The following is a 25,196-nucleotide window of genomic DNA, read 5'->3' as shown; positions in this document are numbered from 1 at the left end:
AATAAATAAACAGTTTCAACAATATTTAATATGTGATTTAATAAACAAAAGAACATGTAGGATTTTTAGGATTTAAAGAGATTGGAGACAATAGTTAATGAATATGAAAAGAATACGAAGTAGATGATGAAAAATGATTCGAGCAAATTAGTGGCAACACAAAGCTAAGCGAGATAAAAATATCAATCAATAAAGAATGAAAGAATAATGAGCAGGGTTAAGTTATTACACAAACCAAAACTAAGACAAATCAAACGACAGAACGTGAAAACAAATGTAAACAAGACAAGAGGAGATGGTGAAGCTAAAATGCATTGAAAAACTGAATGCTAGATTAGTAAGCAAGAGATAAAAATAGATTAAAATGCAAAAACCCCGCGCCAAGTCTCGGGTAACGATCCTTAGTGAGGAACAATAACGGAAAATTTTACAATAGCAAAAATGATTTACTAGTACTAATAATTGCTAACAATTTTTACGGTAATTTTCCTAAATCTAGAGTAGAGACAATATCTGATAGAAAGTTTACAAAGAGGTTAAGTTCAAAAAAAAAAAAAAAAATTTACAAAGAGGTCCAAAACATTACCGACTCTATATAATAACAACAGCCAAAAAAAAAAAAAAAAAAAAAAAAAGAGAAGCAAGTCGTTACCCTGTCTTTCATTTCCTTAAGAATTTTTAATTAATTAAAATGTTAAATGGCCTTTAGGCCTATCGGATTCACAATCTCCTCTCTTCGCAACGCTTCCGCCGCCAACGACCTCCGCTTCTCCTTCCTCTCCATCTCTCCTTCTTCTCCGGCGAAGAAGAGCCTCCTCTCCTTTCTCCGCGGATTCGCCTCTCTCTACCGTCAGCAACAACAACAATCCCGCGTGAATAAATCGGAAACGCTGGCGCAGAAGATCGGTAAATCTATCCGGCGTGCCGGTGCGCCGTCGAAGGCTAGGGTTTACGCCGATGTCAACGTCATAAAACCCAAGGACTATTGGGATTACGAGTCCCTCGCTGTTCAATGGGGGTATCCTCTCTCTCACCTTTCGATTTTATTTGTTTCATTTATTAACATCAATTTTTGCTAGAATCAAGGTGGAATATAAATTTAGGTATTTAGGAATATTGATTGGTTACGGCTGAGTCAATTATGGAATGTAGATTTAGGTTTCTTTGAATTGGAGTTTTGTGTGTTGATGTTTGAGTTAGCTTCGTTGATGATGATGCAGTTCACAGGATGATTATGAGGTGGTGAGGAAGGTGGGAAGGGGGAAATACAGTGAGGTCTTTGAAGGCATCCATGCCACTGATAACGAGAAATGCGTTATCAAGATCTTGAAGCCTGTCAAGAAGAAGAAGGTTTGTGCTCAGGATGAAGCTGCATTTCGGATTCATCTCTAATGTGTTTTTTCCCTCCTCTTTGGCGCAGATTAAGAGAGAGATTAAGATTCTGCAGAACCTCTGCGGCGGGCCGAATATTGTCAAGTTGCTCGACATCGTTAGAGATCAGCAGTCCAAGACGCCGAGCTTGATATTTGAGCATGTGAACAATAAGGATTTTAAAGTCCTCTACCCAACTCTCTCAGACTATGATGTTCGTTATTACATCTATGAACTTCTGAAGGTACGTTATTAAGTTTCTTGAATTATTTGGTTCCAATCGCTCTTAGCTTCCATGTTTTATCTTTCACTGCGTTTCCTAGAGTCATTTCATGTCTGTTTTGCTTGCTATGTCAAACTTGAGCAAAAGCTTTCTCTTGCTTGTGAAAATGACAAGTAATGTTCTATGTATTATGTTATTGAGGTGGTCTTATGTTTGTAAGGAATGCGTTGTACTATCACAGCCTTTGCCCTTTTCAACCTTATAATTGATTGTCTTTTCCTCTTTATTATGTTTTGTGCTGCCCACTTAGTTTAGGTATTGGTGTTTAGAACTCAGTTCTTTATGTAGAAAATAATCAAATATTCAAACAGATGCTTGTTAATATGAATGTAGCTTATGTATCCATGCTTCATTGTGAAAGGGTGGGTGTGTTCATCTTTACTTACATAGACAGTGATTAATTACATAGTCCGACGTTATTTGACTTGTGAATCACTACTCTTCAGTAAAGAAAGCTGTTAATTTGTTTTCGATAGTTCTAATTGTTTCTTTTCTTTTGATGATGTGTTTGCAGGCGTTGGATTTCTGCCATTCGCGTGGCATTATGCACAGAGATGTAAAACCGCATAATGTTATGATTGATCACGAGCAACGGAAGCTACGCTTAATTGACTGGGGTTTGGCAGAGTTCTATCATCCTGGAAAAGAATACAATGTTCGTGTTGCTTCAAGGTATTCCCTTTGTCATTTACAAATCTCTCTGTTCTCTGCAAAATTCTCGTTGTTGTAACTATTAAACAATGGGTTTCTTTGTATATTGAGATTCTGCATAATATATACTTTTATACTTCATCTAAGCTGATATGAAGCATTTCCCTGATATTCATATTCATGTGATGGACAGATACTTCAAAGGTCCAGAGCTGCTGGTAGATTTAATGGACTATGACTATTCCTTAGACTTGTGGAGTCTTGGCTGTATGTTTGCAGGAATGGTACGCGTTTTAAGGTGTTTAGTTTGGTTTGTGGTTTATTGATAAGAACTTTGGTGCGATTCGTTTAATTTCACCATGCTTTGTTTATACAACATTCGTGGTGTCTGATGCTGAATATTTTATGCAGATATTCCGCAAAGAACCCTTCTTTTATGGTCATGACAACTATGATCAATTGGTCAAAATCGCAAAGGTAAGATCTTTGAATCATCATGTTCCTCTAAGTTGTAGTTAACAAGTACATATAAATCTTGTAATGGTACAATAACATGTGTTTTTGTTAACTATGGAAGGTACTTGGCACAGACGAACTCAATACCTACCTAAACAGATACCGCATAGAGTTGGACCCTAATCTTGCATCCCTCGTGGGGAGGTATCCCCCGTTTTAGAAAGTTTTTGTTTTTATTTTATTTAGTCTTCCCATTTCAGAGTTTTGAATGATTGCCTTGTTGATTCTATGTAGACATAGCCGGAAGGCATGGTCAAAGTTCATCAATTCTGAAAACCAGCACTTGGCAGTTCCTGAGGTATATACGTACTTTTCTTTTCTCTATATATTTAAGAAGCTTTTGGTGATGACCCAGTTGTTTTGGTTTATTGTCCTTTGGAAAGGCTGTTGATTTTGTGGACAAGTTACTGAAATATGATCACCAAGAAAGGCCAACTGCTAAAGAAGCAATGGTAATAAATCACGTTTTAATATTATAGTTAACGAGTTTCGTTAGATTATTATATAATACTGGAGTTGAGAATATGTGGATTTGTTTTACAGGCACATCCGTATTTCAACCCGATTAGAAATGCAGATAGCAGTCGCATCACCACGCGTGGCCAATGATCCTGAAACATTTGCTTGTTCATTTTTTTCTTTTCAAATTTCATTTCTTTACGGATTCTATTTGTTTTAAAAGTCGGTTTGCCATGTTTCTTTTTCTTAATTGTGCGTGTTGCTGTTTTGATCTTTCTCAGTGTTTCCTTTGAATCTTGCATGATTTAAAACCCCAACATTATTCTTTTGACGCATCAGATCCCCCCCGCCACACAGAATTAATCAAGTTTTCTTTGCTGATTTTAGCTTTCTGGTTTTTCTTATAAAGCACATAGTTACTAGTTAGAGATCCATTAACAAAAAAGGTCGGGTTTAAAAAAAAACTCTATAAATTTCTAGCATCGGGTATTAATTTTTATGAAGTCAAAGAGTTTAATTTATCACATGTTCAAATAATTTTTCAAAAAAAATTCAAGGGAAAAGTTAAATAACTAAATAATTTGGAGCCAACTTAATTAAGTTTTAACATTATTTAACGATATATTTTAGAGAGTCGGGGAAATGTTAATAAGCAGGTCCTTGGTGAAGCAAGGTAATGGTGTCCGAGTCATCTCACATTCTTGGACCACCACGAAATCGTAAGTGGTCACAAGATGGTAAAGGAAGACTGTCATTTGAAGCCTCGCAAAATCTGCTCCTACACACTGTCTTGTTCCACCTCCAAACACCATCAAAGTTTTAGTCACTGACCGCAAAATCTTTCCCCTGCCAGACAAATCTCTACTGTGTGATTCTTCTTTGCTAATGGCGTGTATTAAAATGTTACATTAAGTAATATAAAATACCTCCCATCTCCATGGATTGAACTCCAACGGATTCTCATATATTTCAGAGTTATAGTGAACCACAGATGGTGCAACGGCCACGATCCATCCCGCGGGAATTGTATATCCTGTTGGCAAGAATATTGTCCCCATCTAATTTCTAATCAATAATATAGGAGATTGGAGACTTTATATGTTGTTATATGAGTACGAATAACTCGCCTTTGATTTCGACATCTTTCAGGGCCTTTCTAAATAATATGGAACCCAAGTTTGACAATCGAAGCGACTCATTGATAACCTACACACACATAACGTATATAGATTGTGAGACATCATGCGTATTCTTCCCAGCTAAGTTCAGCTTCCTTATCTTTTCTCTTTTGTAAGATCGCACCATGCTCTCTCTGACATTACATGGATGAGCGTATCAATTCAAGCAGAGTTACACTTTGAATATTTTTAGTTTTCGATTGGTTTTAGTTTTGAAAAGTAAATTTTTATACCCATTCAAGAATTTGAAAAAAAATAAATTTTACTTAGTGAATTGTAAATATCGTCCTTTTCAATACTTTTTTTTTCATTTTAAATAATTTAAGAATTTACCCAAAATTAATCCAAGAAGCAAAAGGTTAAAAAAATATATAAAAAGCCAAAAACCATCCTAGCACTACAAACATCCATGCATGGCCTTAATTATCTTTTTTTTTTTGAATAAAGGAATAATGAAAAGGTTAAATTGATGCTTAAAGTAACCATGCATGGCCTTATCTTATTACCTTCAACTCTGCAAGCACTTTTGGATTTTTGGATAGCAAGTTCACCATCAAGGCAGTAGCGACAGAAGTAGTATCTTTAGAGACGACTCCAATAATTAATAGAAGGTTTATAACAGACGCCTCGTCATAAATGCTGTCTTCTTTCTCCATGTCCTCTAGTAACGTGTCTAGGAAGTCTCCGTGTTTTTCTCTTGACTCTTTCCTCTTCTTAAGAGCTTCCTTTATCAACTGCATTGCTTCTCTGCGCGCCTAGACAAAACAATAAGTGGGTGAGTTAACTTAGTAGTTACTATCATAGAAAATTCAGAGAAATGGTGTCACCTTAAGGACTTTGTAGATAATCTTCCAGGTGAAGGGAGCAAAGGGTGACCTAAACCAATCAATATTAAAGGCCTTGAAATGGTCTATAAGTTCTGCTTGAGTCTCTGGTTTTAGGTTACTTATCAGCTTCGGTGTCAGGTAGGATGCTATCAACTACAAAAGGGAAGAGTTTTATTTGTTTAAAAACTGAATATTGGTTAAAACAAAAACAAAAACATGTATGTTGTATATTAACTTACACTTGAAACTGCATCCCGAAGGTCGAATGTGCCTTCGCTAGCCTTCCATTTAAGTTGCTCGCGGGTCGCCTGGTTCATGCTTTGTATCATCTTTCTCTTTAAACCTTCAGAGCCAATAAGCTGCATAGTGGATTTTTTAATGTGCTTGTGGATGTTTCCGGTCTGGAAAAACAAGTTATCTTTTCCAAAAACTCTGACAAAAACATCCGGATAGCTAAGTTCAAAAGACTGGTTCTCTTGCCGGAATATCTCGAAGATAACATCTGAGTCCGTAGAAATCACAGTTTTTTAACCCATAATATGTTGGAGATAAACTTGAAGTTTGAAGATAACTTAGAGAATAAGTTATCATACTCCTATTCGAGTTATGTTTAGGATAAAATAGGTTTTACTAATATGTTTAGGATAAATATATCTCTATATAAGAAGATGGTGAGATGTGCCATGAACTTGTGAAATTAGAGATTATTTGTGAGAGCTTAGGTTTTGAGTGATTTTCCTAAGTTAATAAGAAGAGAGTTCTTATATAATCTTGAGTGTTCATAAGCTAAGCTAATATTTGGTATCAGAGCCATTACGACAGTGGGAGATATCACGACAGTTTCTGGTTCGCCGGTGAAAGCACGAGAAGGAGGAACTTCTTCGATCAACTGTCCAATGCTGAGCACTACTAACTACACGGTGTGGGCTATCCGGATGAAAACCCTGTTGAAAGTACACAAAGCATGGGACGTGATCGAGCAAGAAACAGAGGAAATCGAGAAGAATGACATGGCGATTGCATTGATTTTTCAGTCGATACCTGAAGCTCTGGTGTTACAAGTTGGAGACATAGACAATGCTAAGAAGGTGTGGGAGGCAATCAAAGCGAGACATATAGGAGCGGATAGAGTCAAAGAAGCTAGACTTCAAACCCTAATGGCCGAATTTGATCGTTTAAAGATGAAAGACAATGACACTATTGATAACTTTGTTGGGAAACTATCAGAGATTGCATCAAAATCCAGCGCGTTAGGAGAAATTATCGAAGAAACAAAATTGGTAAGGAAATTTCTTTCTTCCCTCCCATGAAAGAGGTATATCCACATAGTTGCTTCACTTGAACAAGTCTTGGACCTCAAAACAACGAGTTTTGAGGATATTATTGGTCGTCTGAAAGCATACGAGGAGCGAGTGTGTGCAGAAGAAGAAGAAGATGCTCCAGATAGTCAAAACAAACTGATGTATACATCAAATGAGGCATCACAATCACAACCTGCGAGAGCATATCAAGATTATCAAGGAGATTAAAGAAACAGAGGTCGAGGAGGACGTTATTATAACAGAGGAGGGCGAGGCCGTGGCAGAACGTATAGAGATTTTGATATCTCGAAGATCACATGTTTTCGATGCGATAAAAAGGGCCACTTTGCATCAAGCTGCCCGGACAGATTGCTTAAGCTACAAGAGGCATATGAGACTAAAGAAGACGACACACATGAAGAGGATGCATTGATGATGCACGAAGTGGTATATCTGAACGAAAGAAACGTGAAGCCAAAGGAGTTTGAAACATATACGAGTAGAGACAACATATGGTACTTGGACAATGGCGCGAGTAATCATATGACGGGTAATCGACATTACTTCAAAGCTCTCGATGAAACCATTACAGGAAAAGTTAGGTTCGGCGATGACTCAAGGATTGACATTAAAGGAAAGGGATCAATTCTATTTTGTACCAAGAACGGTGATCGAAAGACTTTGGCAGATGTATACTTCATTCCCGAGCTTAAAAGTAACATTATCAGCCTAGGACAGGCTACTGAGTCAGGCTGCGATGTCCATATGAAAGAGGAATATCTTACTCTGCATGACAAGGATGGTAACTTGATCACTAAGGCAAAACGATCACAGAATCGTCTGTACAAAGTTGTGATGGAAATCGTCGAAAGTAAGTGCCTCCAAGCCATTGGACAAGATGATACTACAACTTGGCACACACGACTCGGTCACATCGGAGCTGAATCATTGAAAACTATGGTTAGAAAGGAGCTTGTCGTCGCATTACCTAAGTTAACCGTTGAAAAGGAAACATGTAAATCATGCTTACTTGGCAAGCAGGCAAGACAACCGTTTCCGCTGACAACTTCATATCGAGCTAAAGGAATCTTGGAACTTATGCACGGCGACCTTTGTGGACCAATCTCCCCGTCAACAGCATCAAGAAGCAGATACATGTTTGTGATTATAGATGATCATTCCAGATACATGTGGTCTATTCTCTTAAAAGAAAAAGGAGAAGCGTTTGAAAAATTTCAAAAATTCAAAGCGAGTGTGGAGCTTGAGACTAAATCTAAGATTAAGTGTTTCAGAACTGATAGGGGTGGTGAGTTCACATCCACAGCGTTCAATGGTTTCTGTGAGGAATAAGAATAGTGCGACAATTAACTGCTCCGTACTCTCCGCAGCAGAACGGGGTCGTCGAGAGAAGAAACAAAACTCTCATGGAGATGACAAGAACCCTGCTAAAGCATATGTCATTACCGAATCATCTGTGGGGCGAGGCTGTGCGTCATGCTACGTACCTCATCAACCGAGTTGGTACGAAGTCTCTGACTGATCAGAAGCCGTACGAGGCTCTAAAGGGGAGAAAACCTAATATTGAGCACTTGCGAATCTTTGGATGCATAGGCTATGCGAAGGTCGACACTCCGTTCCCAAAGAAACTCGATGACAGATCAAGGACTTTGGTTCATCTAGGCACAGAGCCGGGCTCTAAAGCTTACTGATTATATGATCCATCTCGTAAACGGGTAGTAGTGAGCCGCGATGTGTGCTTTGATGAGAAGAAGACGTGGGAATGGACATCATCAAGCTCCGAAGAAGACAAACCAGGAACGTTAGTGATCTCGTTTGGTCAATATGGAAACAGAGGAGTAAGAAAAGATGAAGATAAAGAAGAAACAGAGGAAGGCAATGATGAGACAGTCGAAATAGAGCACAACCTACCCGATAACAGTAACGATGATGTAACTGAGACAAGTGAGTTGAGAAGATCTACAAGAGTAAGTAAGAAACCAGGGTACCTTGACGATTACGTTTGTCTAGCAGAGGAGGAAGGAGAACGTCTGTTGCTGTTGATAAACGAGGAGCCATGGGATTTTAGAACAGTCGTAGAAGAGAAAGTGTGGAGAGATGCATGTGAGGAAGAGATATCATCGATCGTCCGGAACAAGACATGGGATTTAGTCGAGTTACCACCTGGAGCTAAGGCCATTGGACTCAAGTGGATATTCAAGATAAAACGGAACTCGGATGGGAGTATAAACAAATATAAATCCAGGCTTGTTGCAAAGGGATATATCCAAAGGCATGAGATTGATTTCGAAGAAGTATTTGCTCCAGTAGCTCGAATTGAAACCGTTCGCTTCCTCATTGCTCTGGCTGCATCTCACGGATGGCAGATACATCACTTAGATGTTAAAACTGCTTTCCTCAATGGAGACTTAAAAGAAGACGTTTATGTCACGCAACCAGAAGGGTTTGTAGTTGAAGGTAGTGAACACAAGGTCTACAAGTTACACAAGGCGCTTTACGGTTTGAAGCAGGCTCCAAGAGCTTGGAATGAGAAGTTAAATAAGGTGCTTGGGGAGATGAAGTTTATCAAGTGTTCGAAAGAACCATCATTGTATCGAAAGCAGGAGAAAAAGCATCTCCTACTCGTTGCTGTCTACGTAGATGATCTCTTGGTCACAGGATCAAGTATTGACATGATAGAGGAGTTCAAAGCGGGAATGTCAGCATGTTTTGAGATGAGTGATCTCGGGCTGTTAACCTATTACCTAGGTATTGAGGTCATTCAATACGATGGAGGGATTAAGATTGTGCAAGAAAGATATGCAAAGAAGATATTGGAGGAGTCAGGTATGAGTGAGTGCAACGCTGTACAAGCTCCAATGGACTCGGGACTGAAGCTCTCTATGGCCAAAGATGAGCAATCAGTAGACGAGAAGGAGTACAGAAGGCAAATAGGGTGCTTACGATATCTGATTCATACACGGCCAGACTTGTCTTATTCTGTGGGTGTATTGAGCAGATACATGCATGAACCAAAAGTATCTCACGCAGGAGCCCTCAAGCAGGTACTTAGGTATCTAAAGGGATCTATGTCTTATGGTCTCTCGTACAAGAAAGCGGGTAGGAGAGAACTAGAAGGTTATGTGGACAGTGGACACAATATCGACTAGGATGATGGAAGAAGTACCACAGGTCACATTTTCTATCTCGATGACTGTCCAATTTCGTGGTACTCGACGAAGCAAGAGACCGTAGCTCTCTCATCCTGCGAGGCTGAATTCATGGCTGCCACCGAAGCTGCCAAACAGGCGATTTGGTTGCAGGAGTTACTAGAAGAGGTCAGTAAGGAGATGTGCAAGAGAACCACCATCTACATTGACAACAAATCAGCGATAGCATTGACAAAAAATCCTATTTTCCACGGACGCAGTAAACACATACACAAGCGCTATCACTTCATAAGGGAATGCGTCGAGAACGAGCAGATAGAGGTCCTTCACGTGCCTGGCAACAAGCAGAAAGCGGACATACTAACCAAGGCACTTGGAAGGATTAAGTTCAAAGAAATGCGAGACCTTATCGGAGTTGAAGAAGTGAAGAAAGTAGACTTCAAGTTTAAGGGGGTGATTGTTGGAGATAAACTTGAAGTTTGAAGATAACTTAGAGAATAAGTTATTACAATCCTATTCGAGTTATGTTTAGGATAAAATAGGTTTTACTAATATGTTTAGGATAAATATATCTCTATATAAGAAGATGGTGAGATGTGTCATGAACTTGTGAGATTAGAGATTATTTGTGAGAGCTTAGGTTTTGAGTGATTTTCCTAAGTTAATAAGAAGAGAATTCTTATATAATCTTGAGTGTTCATAAGCTAAGCTAATATAATATTGGACCGAAACAACGACCCGTACCTATAAAATTCATGCAAACACAATAAACGTAGATATAAACAACATTTCCTCTCGGCTAAAAAAGAATCTACATATATATATGTGTGTGTATTTAAAGAGGGACTAGAATCTGACCTTTGCATCCTATTCTGAAAAAAAGATGGGATCTCGAGCAATTCACAAGGCTTAAAGAATTCTATTGTCTCTCCGATGATAGGAAAACCCATTGAACCTGGCGGTAACTTGCCATTGCACCTGACGTTTGGGTTCGACCATCGGTACAACCACTGGCTGATCCTCACAACCACTAAAGCTATGATTAATATCTCAACGTTCCACATGAAACTCATCGTGCGCTGTCTCTCAAGTCTCAATGATTACTTCACAACGCAACCTTCATTTTGATTAAATAAATAAAATTTCTGCTGTTATAGTTTGAACATGTGTTGTGTACATAACCAAGTGATGGTAGCCTAGTGGCAATCTCTTGGGGCTTGGTGTGTATCCACATCAGTCATGGGTTCGATTTGCCATGGAAACTAAATTATCACTTTTTGGCAAGTCTGGGCTTGGGTTTTGGTCCAAGTGGTTTACATGGTGGGTCATAACAGATGATTGGTCCACCTCATGGCATTAGTCGGAAGGTATTCCAAACTCGGGTCAGGCAGTGTTGTACGCTTTCGGATTAGTCCACTTTGTAGCACTAAGTGCGTTCCTCCTGGAGCCGATCGATAGGGTTTATCAGAAAAAAAATTTGTGTGGACATTGTTAGATGTTGTGATTAAAATAAGAGTAAAAAGAGTTTTTTATAGGCTAAATCTTTAAATAAAATTTAGAGTATCTTCAATGCTAAAGTTTTTTTTTCTTGTTTCGTTTATACAATGCTAAAGTTTGTAGGAAGATATCTCTAAAAAATATTAGAAATTACAAAAGGTAGATTTTTTGTAAGTATATTAAATGAGAATTCATGGGATACTCTCCATAGATATTTTTGAGCCATTTATTAATATTAATTTTATCTTTGTAAAAGTGGAAATTAATTGTATATTACAAATCTATCTATCTATCTATCTATCTATATATATGAAAGAAGGTTTGCTTCGCTCCTAGGGTATCCACGTCATCGTCCACCTCGCTAATTCGAAGCCTGACGTCGCGACATCTGTCCCTCTTTCAAACACTGCATTTCGTCTTTGTTCTCTTTTTTTTTTCTCTTTCTGTCGTCTCTTCTTCTCGCCGTAATACTTCGCCAAAACCGCGATCGCCTTAAAAATCGGAGACATCCTTCCCGGTGAATCTCCGGCGTACACACGCAGTCCATCAACCAAAATCACATCCCAGTCGATCTCGAACACGGAATTGGGTAAGTCATTGATACCAGATTCGTGTATTGAGTGAAAAAAAGTAACGACCTTTGATCTCTTATGAGCATCTTTTGATTTGATTTTTTGGGAATTTAGTAAATAACCTTATCGCCATCAATGGAGAACGGAGGCTCCACCTCCTCTTCCTCGGGATTATCATCATCTTCTCTTCAAGCCTCTATGCAAGAATTCAAACTCTTTGAGACTCAATCGGTACCATACTACTTCCACCTTTCACCTTTTGATCGCTTGGTTAATTTGTAGCTAAGATGAATAGTTGGTCAAACGAGACCGGTTTTGTTTATGTTACCGTCGCCATACCTACGGTTTACTGACACCCTTCATTTTGTATTATTTTTCTTTTATAAATTTGCTCAAGAGTGTTAGATTTTGCTGACAACTCTGATTTAGATTGCAGGATATTATACCTTATTATTTTGTTAAAGTTTTGTTAACGCACATCCGCTTCAATGACGAAGGAAACAGGGAGTTTCGGAAAGAGGAGGAACAAGAGTCACACACTCTGTGTGAGAGATGTGGCCGTCGCAGCTTCCACATCCAGAAGAGCCGTTGCTTCACCTGTGCTTACTCGCAAGAGACCTACAACTGGAGTGTGAAGACAATCCGTAGAAAGACTACAGGAACTGGAAGGATGAGGTATCTTCGCAATGTGCCTCGCAGGTTCAAGACCAGTTTCAGGGAAGGTACCGAAGCTAAGCCAAGGAACAAGGCAGCGGCTTCATCAGCTTAAACTGTTGTTTTGAGTATTTAAAGGAAGAGAGTTAAAACTTAGTTTTTGGCTTCTGAGTTTGTTCGCACATGATTACTATTATTGTTCATTTGATTAGTAATATCCTTCGGTTGTGTTGTTTACTTCTTTTTTATAAAAGTTTTGAACTTGGATGAGATTTCTTTTACCTTTGCAATTTGCAAATCTCTTTTCCATTATTTATTTTGTGTTAGACTATGCATCAAAGTTTTATCGTATTTTATAGACTGTGTCCAACTGTCCATCATTGTCCAGCTGCATATGGTTATTGGATTTTTTTGGCGATTTGAAAAAACAAAAAGGAAGGGACTCTTATTAGCTTTTGACCAAACCATGAATACACGGTTAACGGTTTCCAACAATCTTCTGATGGTTTGATTAATTTTACTTCACTTTACTTTCAGCCCGACTGCTCAAAGCTGAACACCTGTGATGATGATTTAGTTTGTTTAGGTCCGTTTGATACTAGATCTGGATTCAGATTTGTGTATTCACACATGTCTTTGTCTAATCTTTGGATGTATGACATTTTATGTTGAGTCTTTTATATATTGAAATAAATTAGGTAGGTAAACATGTTATTTCTTTCTCTATATGTATATTTAACTTTTTCCAAATCGATGATTGTTGTTCAATTTTTGGTTGATAAATTTCTTTTATGGATATAAAATGAAATCTATTACTCATTCATTCCGAATAAGAATAATTGATGTTTTAAATTTTCTTATTGTATGTGAAAGATTATATTTTAGAGTATAGCTAATACAATTTTCTTTAAAACAAAATCATCAGATAGTTGTCTTTGGGTAAAACTATAATATTGGTTGTAAATATCTTATTTTAAAAATATTGTTGTTAGATATTTTAAGAATTGATTTGTCAAAAATAAGTTTCAGAATATTTCATTATTTTGTAATATTGGTGAGTTTAATAATTTAAACTAATTAAAATGTTATTACTTAATATTTTTTACTAATTAATAATTTTGATATTTTGTTTAATCGAAGAAACACATATATAATACTTGGTATTCAAAAAATAGGTTTCAGAATATTTAATAATTTTTAATATTGGTGGATTTAAAAATGTAAACTAATTAAAATGTTATTACTTAATAATTTTTACTACTTAATAATTTTGATATTTTGTTTAATCGAAGAAAAACATATACAATACTTGGTATTGAATGTTTTGAAATCTCTGGTAGAACAGAACGAGGCCAAAATTATGAAATTGAACCTTCATCTTGAAGTGTAACAAAAAAAAGTATTATATAAAAAAGAACCTCAACTTGAAAAAGAGATTTCTTGAGATTAAGGATGCAACTGGAATGCATTTTTTAGAATTCATGTGCATTCAAAAAAAAATTCACCAGTTACAATTAAAAAGTGGAATGTGTATTTCATTTCATTTCATAACATTGCAGAAAAAAATTAACTATCATTTGAAAAATCATTCCAAATCAAAAACGTTTTGGAATAAGTGGAATACTGATTTCATTCCATTAAATTCCAGAAATAGTAATTCCTATCATTTCACATATTCTTTTTAGTTGTTACCAGTTACACCCTAAAAAGAATGTGATGATGAAGATGGGTGAAAGTACCTGATTCTTTGAAATTAATCCTAATTTGATAATTCAAAAAAAAATTGTGTTTATATGTCTACGAGGTTTAAAACTATTTCTATACAAAGTTCCAAAAATTTGAGTAGCCATATATATTTTTGCGAATTGATTCTATAAATAATGCAAAACGTTTTTATTTAATCCCTTTACGTCCAAACATTCTTAAATACCATGAAAGTTATTGTACACTTTTTTTTTGTAAATGCTATCATAAAACACATACAATAAAATATATAATGATATAGTTATACATAACACATGTGAATCATATCCCGCGCGTAACGCGGACCGACCCTAGTATATAAATAATGATATTTTGTATTTGAGATACTTAATTAAAGATACTATCCACTGAAAATGTTTTTAGAAAACACATGTCTATCAATGGAAGATTCAATCTTTTATGTCTGATTAAAATTTAATTACATGATCAGTTTAATTATGATAAAAAAAAAATTGAGAATTCTTGTAAGAAAATTCAAATGTGCTTTTAGGAATCCCACAAATATGACATGTGACAATGATAAACACACCTTTAACGATAACAAATATTTACTTTGTGTTACAAAAGGATCAAAGACATTGTGCGAAAAAATGTCGAGAAAACACATGAATTTGTATAGTGTCACTTTACTTGTTATCATCACTACACAAATAATTGGTTTTAGATGTTTTATTAATTTTGACTTGGTTTTATTTTCCTTTTTCATTAATGTGTTTATAAGAATCTAGTTATAGATGTTTTATTAATTTTGACTTGGTTTTATTTTTGTTAAGATAGATTTGCAATTACATTTTACATATATGTACTGATTGTTATTGTCTTTTTTTATCATCATGCATTAAATTACTATATTAACTTATAATGTTGAAAGTTAAAAATGTTTTATTTTTATGGTTAAGATATTACATTCCAAAAAAAGGGTTATTTACAGAGGATTCTCTAACCTTTGATTTTATTTGAGAGCCAAAAACAGATTAATAGATTTAAAACGTGAAAGAGGAGGATCTGAGAACGCAAATTTGACTTTGTTGGTTAACTTTTACAGTCTTTCTTTTCCATAACTTTGTTAAAATATATAAGAATATGAATCACTTAACTCATCAATTAGTTTTCATATTGGAACAGTATATAGTATATAGTTAATTAGTAAAGGACAAGCTGTTGCTGAAGAGTTACGATTTACAAAGTCACCTCGGCAAGAGATTTGGTACATACTAACTTGTTCTTTGTAGGTACAAGAATTGGTACAAAATGTGGAAGCTGAGGATAGGAGCTGAGGCGGGACAAGACCCTTACTTGTTCAGCACCAACAATTATCTCGGGAGGCAAATTTGGGAGTTCGATGCTGACGCAGGCTCTGCAGAGGAATTAGCCGAGGTCGAGGAGGCTCGACGGAATTTCGCAGCCAATAGGTCACACTACAAGGCCAGTGCAGATCTCCTATGGCGTATGCAGGTAAAACCCTTCACATTAACATCAATTTCTGTAACGTTGTAGAGCATAATATTATTTTTATATTTTTATTTATTGAAAAGTTTCTAAGAGAGAAAAAATTCGAGCAAAATATTCCGCGAGTGGTAATAGATGATGCAGAGAAAATAGCGTATGAAGACGCAGAGAAAGCACTAAGAAGAGGGATACTCTATATGGCTGCGTTGCAGGCTGATGATGGACACTGGCCGGCTGAAAACTCTGGTTGCATGTTCTTTATCGCCCCCTTTGTGAGCTATATGTTTTACTACTCTCACAACTAAATCATAATTAAAAGTCTATCTGAGAATAAAAACAAATCAACAATTCAAAATATATCAGGTCATATGCTTGTATATCACTGGCCATCTGGATAAAATCTTCTCTCAAGAACATCGGAAAGAGATGTTACGTTACATGTACAACCATCAGGTTCTTGATTAATAATATAGTTATTTTATAATATAGCTTATCTGTCTTTTAAAATAATCGATAATCTAACGAGGACATAAGATCATCACCGGTGAGAATATCTCATAGGATTCTTTCGGTAATAAAGCAAAGACAATTTCTCGTGAGATAGACTATGTCATAAGTGTTAATTAGAGATTCAATTTACACATAAAAAAAACATAACCATATAATCAAAATATTAATTTTATTTTTGAAAAACTGAAGTTAGTTTCTTCCGATGCCCTAAATAACATATATAAAACGATGCATGGTCCCGTTTTAAAACTAATATATATGTATATACGCCCGGGTTTTCTGTTTAAATTTTAATTTTGATTATATATTTAGCATATTTATTTTAATATATATATATATATATATATATAAATATAATTTAGAATCTATTATAAAAATATAAGTAGCTTAGAAAAATATAAAATAATTTTAAATCATTTCTTTGCTTTTGTCTTACGCAATTCAAAAGCTTTAGTATCTAACTTTCTTTTGTTATTTGAAATTATATATAAGGTGAAAGGCAAAATAAACAAAAACTAATTAAATTTTCGTTATGGTATTTAATTGGTTGAGTTGTGGACATGTTTCATTTCACTTAAAACCATCTATAAGACTATAACGTTTGTTTTCAATTAGTCTGTACTTAATTTAATGGATTCTCTCCCTTTAAGTTTACAATCCTATTTATTTTTATGTTTTTTTCCTAAATCAGACATTTAAAATTGTATTATTTTCAAGATCAGATAACTTGCAACTATGTCACTAAAAATTGCAAACTGAGTTCTCACAATAAAATTTTTGCATTTATAACCCAACTAATCAGATCCATTATCTAAATATTATTTATCTTATTTTCACAGATGTTTGAAAATGTACCTTTTCAAAATTTTGTTACACTTCGTCCAAAGTATGTTTTGATGTAAATACACCATTTACATTATTTTTTTGATCAAAAATGCACCATTTATATAATATATATATATATATAATCCTATTTTCATTTCAAAATTTTATGTTGATTAAAAAAGTTATCACCAGAGTATAACAAATTTTGTGTTGTGGTTTTTATTTTTTTTTATTTTTTTTTATTTTTTTTGAACACGTGTTGTGGTTTTTATTTATATCGTAGTTGTTATGTCAAACGATAATGCACTAAATCAGAATGTAACTGAGGTTTTTATTTTAGAACAAAACAATATAATACAACCAAGATAGGCTATTTAAATATGTCTAGATCGTGTTTCACTTTATTCATTGTTTTCACTTTCGTTCCTACATTCGAACCAAACATGGTTGACTTTGTGATATGAGTTATTTCGTATGCGTCCGGAGATGATTTATAGTACACAATACTGGTGAATTTGATTTTGAAAAATAGTTTGAATTGGAGAAGAAGTGTTGGGCTAACATATTTTACGAATTTAAGGGTTTTCATTATTAATCGCGCTACGTGCAGAAAATTTAAGTATTTTATTTAACTTAATAAGTTATTTGAAAGTGTTTGGTTATATATTTCATGTGATTCAACATTCTTGACCATCCGTTTCGATTAAAAATGATATTCGAATTCTATAATTCAACTGTGAGATTGGTTTAATGAAACTATGTTATATTTATTTTGGTGGTATTGTTCTCTTTTATTTTTTAGCGCATATGTTTTACTTATGTGTTTATATGTTATATGTTATGTTGTTTTGTATTACGTCTCTAGTTTTGTATTTTTAGAATCATGTCGTTACTTTTGTGGTTGTTGAGTAAATTTAAATTTATATATGATTTTATTTGAGTGTATATAATACATTTATATTGCCACTGTATTATAAGAATAAAACTAATTTATGAATTTGAAGTATCATTTTTAATATCTAAAGCATATACATCAGCTAGTGAAAGATAAATTTAATTAAAATAAAATTTAATTGTTATCTAATTAGTCTTCTATTTTATCTACTTGAATTCTCACTTTAACTTTTTGTTCTCGGCTTTAGGATCATTGGGTTTCTTATTTGCAATTTTATAAAATAGAACTATGTAATCACTTGACCTTTAAGCTAACGATGATACATAAGGTTGACTATAAAACATTAATTGCGGTTTTAGAAATCGTATTCTCTTTTTACGTCTTCTTATATGGATTTATTTATATATTAAGACAATGATGGAAAGAAAAGTATTTTTTTTGCTAAAAAAAAAGTATTTGTATTTATACAATAATGGAAGATATAATGATCAAGAGGAATATACATGAGAATCATGTCATTGCTTTTGTTTTAATGTTGCAAAGTGAAATCAAAATAAAGAAATCAAGAGCATATTATATATATATTTTTTTTACAGCGAGCATATTATATTCTACAACTTCTATTTGTACGGCTCTTCCCTAATATGTAAATTTCTTTGTTGGCTTTCATTTTTCTCCTCGGGTTTTATTATGTAAACTCATATAGTATCTGCAGGGAAAATTCAAAGAGAACTGTTTTATAAAAGACGTTTTGGTTACTGAATGTAGTTAATCAAGTATTCTTTCTGTTTTAATTTAATTTCTTTGTAGAATAAAACTTTTTTCTACACAATTTCAATACAGTATTTTATTGATTTATTTATTTTATCCTTAACTAAATTAAGAAAAACAATAAATAACTAATATTTCTTAGTTCGTGTTACATGTTGCTAGGGGAGTACATAAAGTTTGTAGCTCATGCATACTTTCACGTAGGATGCACTGTTTCACAGAGTTCTCCAATGTCTTGAAGCTCATGTAAGAAGAAAAGAGAAAGGCTTACGTTAGAAGTTCTCTCCAGAAAGAGGTTAAAGTATCATTAGTATGAATGAAGCGATTAAAGGTAGGAAGGATGTGTTGTTTTGTTTGATAGATTGAAGGAATAGTGGGATTTTTGGATTGTTACATTTGTGGTGAGCTGGTTATTATATTCCTGGTGGTCCCACCGTAGACTGTTAAAATTGTTAGTATGTAATGCAAGTGTCCAGTTTAGAACTTTCGATGGTTAGAAGGCTTAATGTCATGGTTACTTTACAAAGGGCTCCAATGGTTAAGTTCAAAGAAGAGATTAACGCTCCAAACTGAATTCTAATCAATTAACATAAATGTGAAATAATATATACACACGAAAGTGGTCACCATATACGTTAGATATTTTTAATGTAAACATAACCTTCCTAACAACTTAAAACAAATCTACAAATTTGTAGTTTACGGAAGCCTCTAGAAGGTACTCTTATCAACTGGTACCTGAAAGAATTCATGATAATATCTTCAAATATTGTTTAACCAGCTTAGAAATTATTAACACACACAAAGCAAGTCAGATTAGACTTACCAAAGCAAAGCAAAGACAATGTGTTGCCTAATAGCGTCAGAGTTAATAATTATGTTGGGTGATTAGGTTATTGGCTACTCACTTCCAAGTAAGGCGTTTGTCTCGTAAGTTGTAGTAGAAAATAGAAATAGATTCAGATTTTTCATTCTGGGAGATTGATTCTATATTGAATACTTCAAACATAACAAATTTCAATTTTACTTACAACAAGACAGTGACATTAAAACTGAAGGCTAGAGAAATCTTGATAACTAACAAAAACAACATTATACGGGTCCAAGAATTTATCTTACATAAATAATTATAGTTTTCCTGGAGATATGCAGTTTTGACCATATGTAATGCATGTAATTAGAGTGAAGATGAGTTCAAACCTCGCTAATGTTTCTTCAAACTTCCTTGTAGCTAGCAATAACTTCTCATTGAAAGGATGTTTCACAATACCCTGAAACACATCAAGTAGAAACACACACCCTTAAACTCTGAAGAACAGAATACACAGTTTCATGGTGATAGCATCGAAACGTTTAAAGGGATTTCCAGTAAAAATTATAATTTCCAAATCAGAAAGAGTCTTAAGATTTGAAGCAAATAGTGAATCAGAGAATGATGGTTTCATTACTTGCCTCAACTTGCCTTCTGGAGATATTGAACATGATGATGATGATGATCTCATCTAAGTATATAGCATTTTCCATTGACTTTTTTGCATTTTTTCACTGGTCCGTCCCAATCTCTTAATGCTTTTAAAGCAGCAAAAATAAAAATTCCAAAGGATTTAAGAGAAAGGTTATAAGGACATATCTTAATTTCAGATCAAGCGTTGCTTTTTACAGTGTAATATTTACCTCAGATTAACCCTCTTTAGATTCTTCAGAGTTGGCCCAGGTCTCAGATCAAAAATTTCTTTATCACCATCGCTCTTAACCCAAGATTACTCCTCTGTATCATCCTCCTTTTTTTCTGAGAGAGATGCATTCGCCATTCTACTGATAAAAGAAGTTTCAATTGTTATTAAGATTTGTGAGGATGATGTTTACGGTATGTAGATGTACCTTTTTATAGCTGTAGATGCACCGCTTGGAAGAGAGGAAGATGAAATGAATGAGAGATTGTGGTTGAAGTGGGTCAAGGAATTAAGAACCTCTTTAATGGCATTGAATTAATTGAGCCTGTAACGCTTCCTTGGAGAAGAACATGAGACGAAACGACACTAAAACATCACGCTCCAAGGAATTTACATGACGATTCATCACAAATTACTCTCCAGAATCTCCCTCCATCGTCGGAGATGAATGAAAATCAAAACACACAAAGAACCCTAGAAATCTAGTGCCGACGTCTTGAGGAAGGTGACGATAAAAATGGGCTAAGCTTTTGCTTATCTCTTCAGCCCAATTAACCAAAAACAAAGACTCTCGTGAAAGCCCATTAAACTTCAGAATAAATAAAACGATGAGTTTCATCATACAGGGACACGTGTCGCGCGTACAGGAGCTGAGTTTCTGACGTGACATCCTATGTGGCTGCACTGGGAGAGAGTAAACATGATTTTATATATATAGATAGATATTGAGTTTAGTCAAACAATCGAAAAGAGATGTTGTTACGTTACATCTATAACCATCAGATATTTGATTAATGACATAGGTTGTGTGTTCATATAGCTGTCTTCCAGAATAAACGATCAGGACGTATATAACATCTATAGAACTGTGCATGCGCCCTGTTAACAAAAACTTTATATGTAATTTTTTTGGTTATTGGTGAATCACTAATCGATATTTAAATGATTGAAATTTCTTATCAAAGACATCACACTGTTTGTGCTTATATTAAAAGGTAAACAATCTAAGAAAAAAAAGAGTGAAACAGAGAAGAGAGAGAGGAGTATTTATTAGTTAATGTTTGGGATTATTTTGAAGTTATATAAAAATTGGTATTCTCATATTATGCACCATTTTAGTAATATTCGCTACGTGACGTCAATAGTATTTCATTCTTGTTTTTTTTGACCGAGTAGTATTTCATTCTTCTTATCTAGAACGAGGATGGTGGCTGGGGAATACACGTAGAAAGCCACAGTTTTATGTTCAGCACGGTCCTTAATTATATTTGCCTAAGAATATTTGGGGAAGAAGAAGATCATGACGGTATAAAGAGTGCTTGTGCAATGGCTCGTAAATGGATCCTCGACCATGGTGGTGCTACCTATACGCCACTGCTCGGAAAAGCTTGGCTTTCGGTATTTACGACTCTCTATCTCTGGGGTTATATATTTTCAAAGTCACTCATTATTAATTTGTTAATATTAATTGCTACTTATAAGTGATAACAATTAGAGTTATTCTTGGGTTCACCCCCTAGGATGAAGGTTCACCGGCCAATAGAATTTCATTATTTCAAATTCGATATCTTTAAAAAAAGTAAACAAAATATTATCAAGTTATATTATGTTTTTAAAATTAAAAAAATTAAAAAAATAGCAGCTACAGAAAAAAAAAATTAAAAAAATATTTTTAACGTCGTCAGCAAAATACTAAACCCTAAATCCTAATCCCTAAACCCTAAACCCTTGGGTAAACCCTAAACTCTAGGATAAATTTTAAACTCTAGGATAAATCTTAAACTCTAAATCAAAATCACTAAACACTAAAACACTCAAGGGTTTAGGGTTTACGATTTAGGGTTTAGAGTTTTAGGATTTAGTGTTTTTATTTAGAGTTTAGGATTTATCCAAGGGTTTAGGATTTACCCAAGTCAATATTATTGGTTGGTAAACCTAGAAGTTCATCCTAGGAGGTGAACCCAAGAATAAGTCTAACAATTAGGTTCTTGGAGTGTATCATTGGTCTGGCTGCAAGCCCATCCCGCCTGAGTTCTGGCTCCTTCCGTATTCTTCTCCTATTAATGGAGGTTTGAATTTGACTCCCTTAATATATGATGGCATTGACAGATTACCATTGAATTAGTAACAAACAATGTATACAATTTCAGTTTTACTGCGTAGCTGTTTAGAATGTATTCATATATAAAATAATCATGCGTGCAGGCACTGTATGGATTTATTTGCGGGACGTTTTCATGGGTTTATCAGACTTGTATAGTAAAAAGTTCGTAGCCACACCTACACCACTCATTCTACAGGTCCGTGAAGAGTTTTATGATCAGCCTTACGAAGAGATTTGTTGGAGCCAAGCTCGCAATCTATGCGCAAAGGTAACTTAAACCATAAGTACATGTTGTGTTAGGGTAAAATGCATCTTCCGATGTCAGATATATATGAAAGTGTGATTATGATATGCAGGAAGATCTTTACTTTCCACAGTCATTTGTACAAGACTGGTTTTGGAACATTGTTCATATGTTTTCGGAGAATATCTTCAACCTTTGGCCTTTCAACAAGCTCATAAGGCATAAAGCTCTCCAGAAAACAATGGAAATCATTCACTACCATGACGAAGCCACCCAATACATAACCGGTGGAGCTATCCCAAAGGTAAACATTTTTGTATGATGTTATAATTTTCTTTTATGTGTAACAAGTTGTAAATGTTCCTTTTTGATATATCTAGCCATTTCACATGCTTGCCTGTTGGGTTGAAGACCCAAAGAGTGATTATTTTAAGAAACATCTCGCTAGAGTCCCAGGCTTCTTATGGATTGGCGAGGATGGCCTGAAAATCCAGGTAATTAGTTAACTCATACTCCTATATTTCAAATCAAAATCAAGAAGACTCTCCACACTATTAATATTTTTCTTTTAGTTAATACTACATTATACTTGTGTAGACTTTTGGTAGCCAAATATGGGATACAGCCTTCTTGCTACAAGTGATGTTAGCTGCTGATGTTAATGATGAGATTAGGTCAACGCTTATAAAGGGATACTCCTACTTGAGGAAATCTCAGATTAGAGAACCCTCCTGGTGACTTTATCAAAATGTTTTGAGACATATCAAAAGGAGGTTGGAGTATTTCAGACAAAGATCAAGGGTTGCATGTTAGTGATTGTATTTCTGAGAGTTTAAAGGTGTGTGTCTTATCTCTTTTGGATTCCTTCTTTAGCTAACAAAATTTGTGATGTCAATAAACTCCTGATATACAATTTTTGTTTCTATTTTCTAATGGAATTTTGATTCAAAACTAATTGATAATGATGAGTAGATTTTTCAAAACATTCTATATAATATATTTTGGTCCCATCGTACTTATATGAGGTTTTAACATGATTATTGACAAATCATGTATATATGTGGCTAGTGTTGCCTGATCTTTGAAAGCATGCCGTCTGAGTTCACTGGCGAGAAAATGGATGTGGAGAGGCTTTATGATGCCATCAATATGCTTCTCTATTTGCAGGTAGCTATTTTATTTTTCTCATTAAGGGTACTTTTGTGAGTTTTTGATTAAGTTCTAACAAAGAGTTTAATTTTTTATATTAAAAAATCAATAGTTAGCTATACTATGCGTTATACTAACAATTAATGCAAGAAAAATCTATGATAAAGAAATCATTAGTATTAACTTTTAATTAAGGTTTCATTTGATTTCTCTTAAACAAAATGTTAAGAGTTTGTTAGTAACGATTTGTTTGCGTAAAATACAAACAGGGCAATAACGGAGGTATAGCAATATGGGAGCCAGCGCCTGGAAAAACCTGGCTAGAGGTACCATTTATTTATTTTAATTGTTCTGATTTAATATATGTTTCAAGTTTTATTTTTGTGATAAAAATGAAAAGAGGCTAATGGGCATAATGTAACGATGCCTAAAACTAAAATGCAGTGGCTTAATCCTGTGGAATTTGTTGAGGAGTCGACCGTCGAACATGAGTATGCAACCTTCTTGACTTCCTACTTGTTTCTATTTTTATTAGTTAATAAATCTTGTGTTTTTTAAAACTAATTTAAAGTATGGTACACAACGTTTTTAAGGTCTCTAGAATGCACGGGGTCGGCCATAGTGGCATTAATGCAATTTATGAAACAGTTTTCCGACCATAGACGGGAAGAAATCGAAGGGTTTGTAACAAAAGGAGTGAAATATATAGAGGACTTGCAAATGCCTAATGGTTCATGGTATGGAAACTGGGGTGTATGCTTCATTTATGGGACCTTCTTTGCGGTCCGAGGTTTGGTGGCTGCAGGCAAGACTTACCATAATTGTGAGACGATCCGTAGAGCGGTTCGGTTTCTTATCGAGACACAGAACATTGAAGGTGGTTGGGGAGAGAGTTATCTCTCTTGTCCCAGAAAGAAATATACTCCCTTGGATGGAAACAAGACCAATGTGGTGAATACAGGACAAGCAATGATGGCTCTAATTATGGGTGGTCAAATGGAGAGAGACCCTTTGCCTGTTCACCGTGCTGCCAAAGTTTTGATTAATTCACAGTTGGATAATGGTGATTTCCCACAACAGGTAAATTGGTCTTCCCATATGTAGGTTCTTGTTATCTTGAATATCTAGTAAAAATTTAAGGGGTATTGGTTCAACTCCACTGGGAAAAAAACTATTTAAAAAAAATAAAAATTTAAAATAGTTTGAATTTTGTCTTATAGAAAACGTGGGTACTCGGAGAATCCGCATTGAGGGTTTATGGGGAGAGATCACACAGAAATCAAGGAAAAAAAAAATAATTCAATCCCATGAACTCCTCTCTCCTAAAGCTCTCTGG

At 34.8% G+C, this 25,196-nt stretch overlaps 2 protein-coding genes, 2 long non-coding RNA genes and 2 pseudogenes across 4 annotated transcripts; 3 read left to right on the top strand and 3 right to left on the bottom strand.

Annotated features, from left to right (window-relative positions):
* The first annotated feature begins 664 nt into the window (after nucleotides 1-664).
* Nucleotides 665-3,620, top strand: LOC106337111 (casein kinase II subunit alpha, chloroplastic-like). The gene is made up of 10 exons (XM_013776154.1): nucleotides 665-1,018; nucleotides 1,221-1,350; nucleotides 1,421-1,615; nucleotides 2,169-2,326; nucleotides 2,499-2,589; nucleotides 2,717-2,782; nucleotides 2,883-2,965; nucleotides 3,056-3,119; nucleotides 3,205-3,273; nucleotides 3,365-3,620. The coding sequence occupies exons 1-10, from the start codon at nucleotides 699-701 to the stop codon at nucleotides 3,428-3,430; spliced, it is 1,242 nt and encodes a 413-aa protein (XP_013631608.1). The 5' UTR covers nucleotides 665-698; the 3' UTR covers nucleotides 3,431-3,620.
* Nucleotides 3,621-3,906: 286 nt separating this feature from the next.
* LOC106341165 lies at nucleotides 3,907-10,826 on the bottom strand (annotated as a pseudogene).
* Nucleotides 10,827-11,600: 774 nt separating this feature from the next.
* Nucleotides 11,601-12,748, top strand: LOC106340072 (annotated as a pseudogene).
* Nucleotides 12,749-15,374: 2,626 nt separating this feature from the next.
* Nucleotides 15,375-24,964, top strand: LOC106338910 (tirucalladienol synthase-like). Its single transcript, XM_013777776.1, is given in 14 exon segments — nucleotides 15,375-15,695; nucleotides 15,776-15,961; nucleotides 16,053-16,142; nucleotides 21,561-21,761; nucleotides 22,348-22,432; nucleotides 22,569-22,735; nucleotides 22,824-23,015; nucleotides 23,092-23,205; nucleotides 23,309-23,430; nucleotides 23,432-23,549; nucleotides 23,780-23,878; nucleotides 24,130-24,186; nucleotides 24,305-24,351; nucleotides 24,454-24,964. Coding segments are annotated over 14 exon segments (2,193 nt in total). The 5' UTR covers nucleotides 15,375-15,491.
* On the bottom strand, nucleotides 19,261-19,960 carry LOC106337704. The gene is made up of 2 exons (XR_001269102.1): nucleotides 19,517-19,960; nucleotides 19,261-19,428 (listed from the first exon to the last, which is right to left on the bottom strand). It is a non-coding gene; the product is annotated as an uncharacterized LOC106337704 (long non-coding RNA).
* LOC106337703 lies at nucleotides 20,235-20,854 on the bottom strand. Its single transcript, XR_001269101.1, has 3 exons — nucleotides 20,572-20,854; nucleotides 20,365-20,505; nucleotides 20,235-20,259 (listed from the first exon to the last, which is right to left on the bottom strand). It is a non-coding gene; the product is annotated as an uncharacterized LOC106337703 (long non-coding RNA).
* Nucleotides 24,965-25,196: the final 232 nt, after the last annotated feature.

Source organism: Brassica oleracea, chromosome C4, assembly GCF_000695525.1.
Source record: "Brassica oleracea var. oleracea cultivar TO1000 chromosome C4, BOL, whole genome shotgun sequence".
Taxonomy (NCBI): Eukaryota; Viridiplantae; Streptophyta; class Magnoliopsida; order Brassicales; family Brassicaceae; genus Brassica; species Brassica oleracea.
The sequence above is the reverse complement of the archived record's forward strand: the minus strand, read 5'-3'. Positions and strand labels throughout refer to the sequence as shown.

Coding starts and splice junctions, on each gene's coding strand:
- LOC106337111 (XM_013776154.1), top strand. CDS start 699: ATGGCCTTTAGGCCTATCGGATTCACAATCTCCTCTCTTCGCAACGCT. Junction 1,019..1,220: donor TCCCTCGCTGTTCAATGGGG/GTATCCTCTCTC, acceptor ATGATGATGCAG/TTCACAGGATGATTATGAGG. Junction 3,274..3,364: donor CAACTGCTAAAGAAGCAATG/GTAATAAATCAC, acceptor TTTGTTTTACAG/GCACATCCGTATTTCAACCC.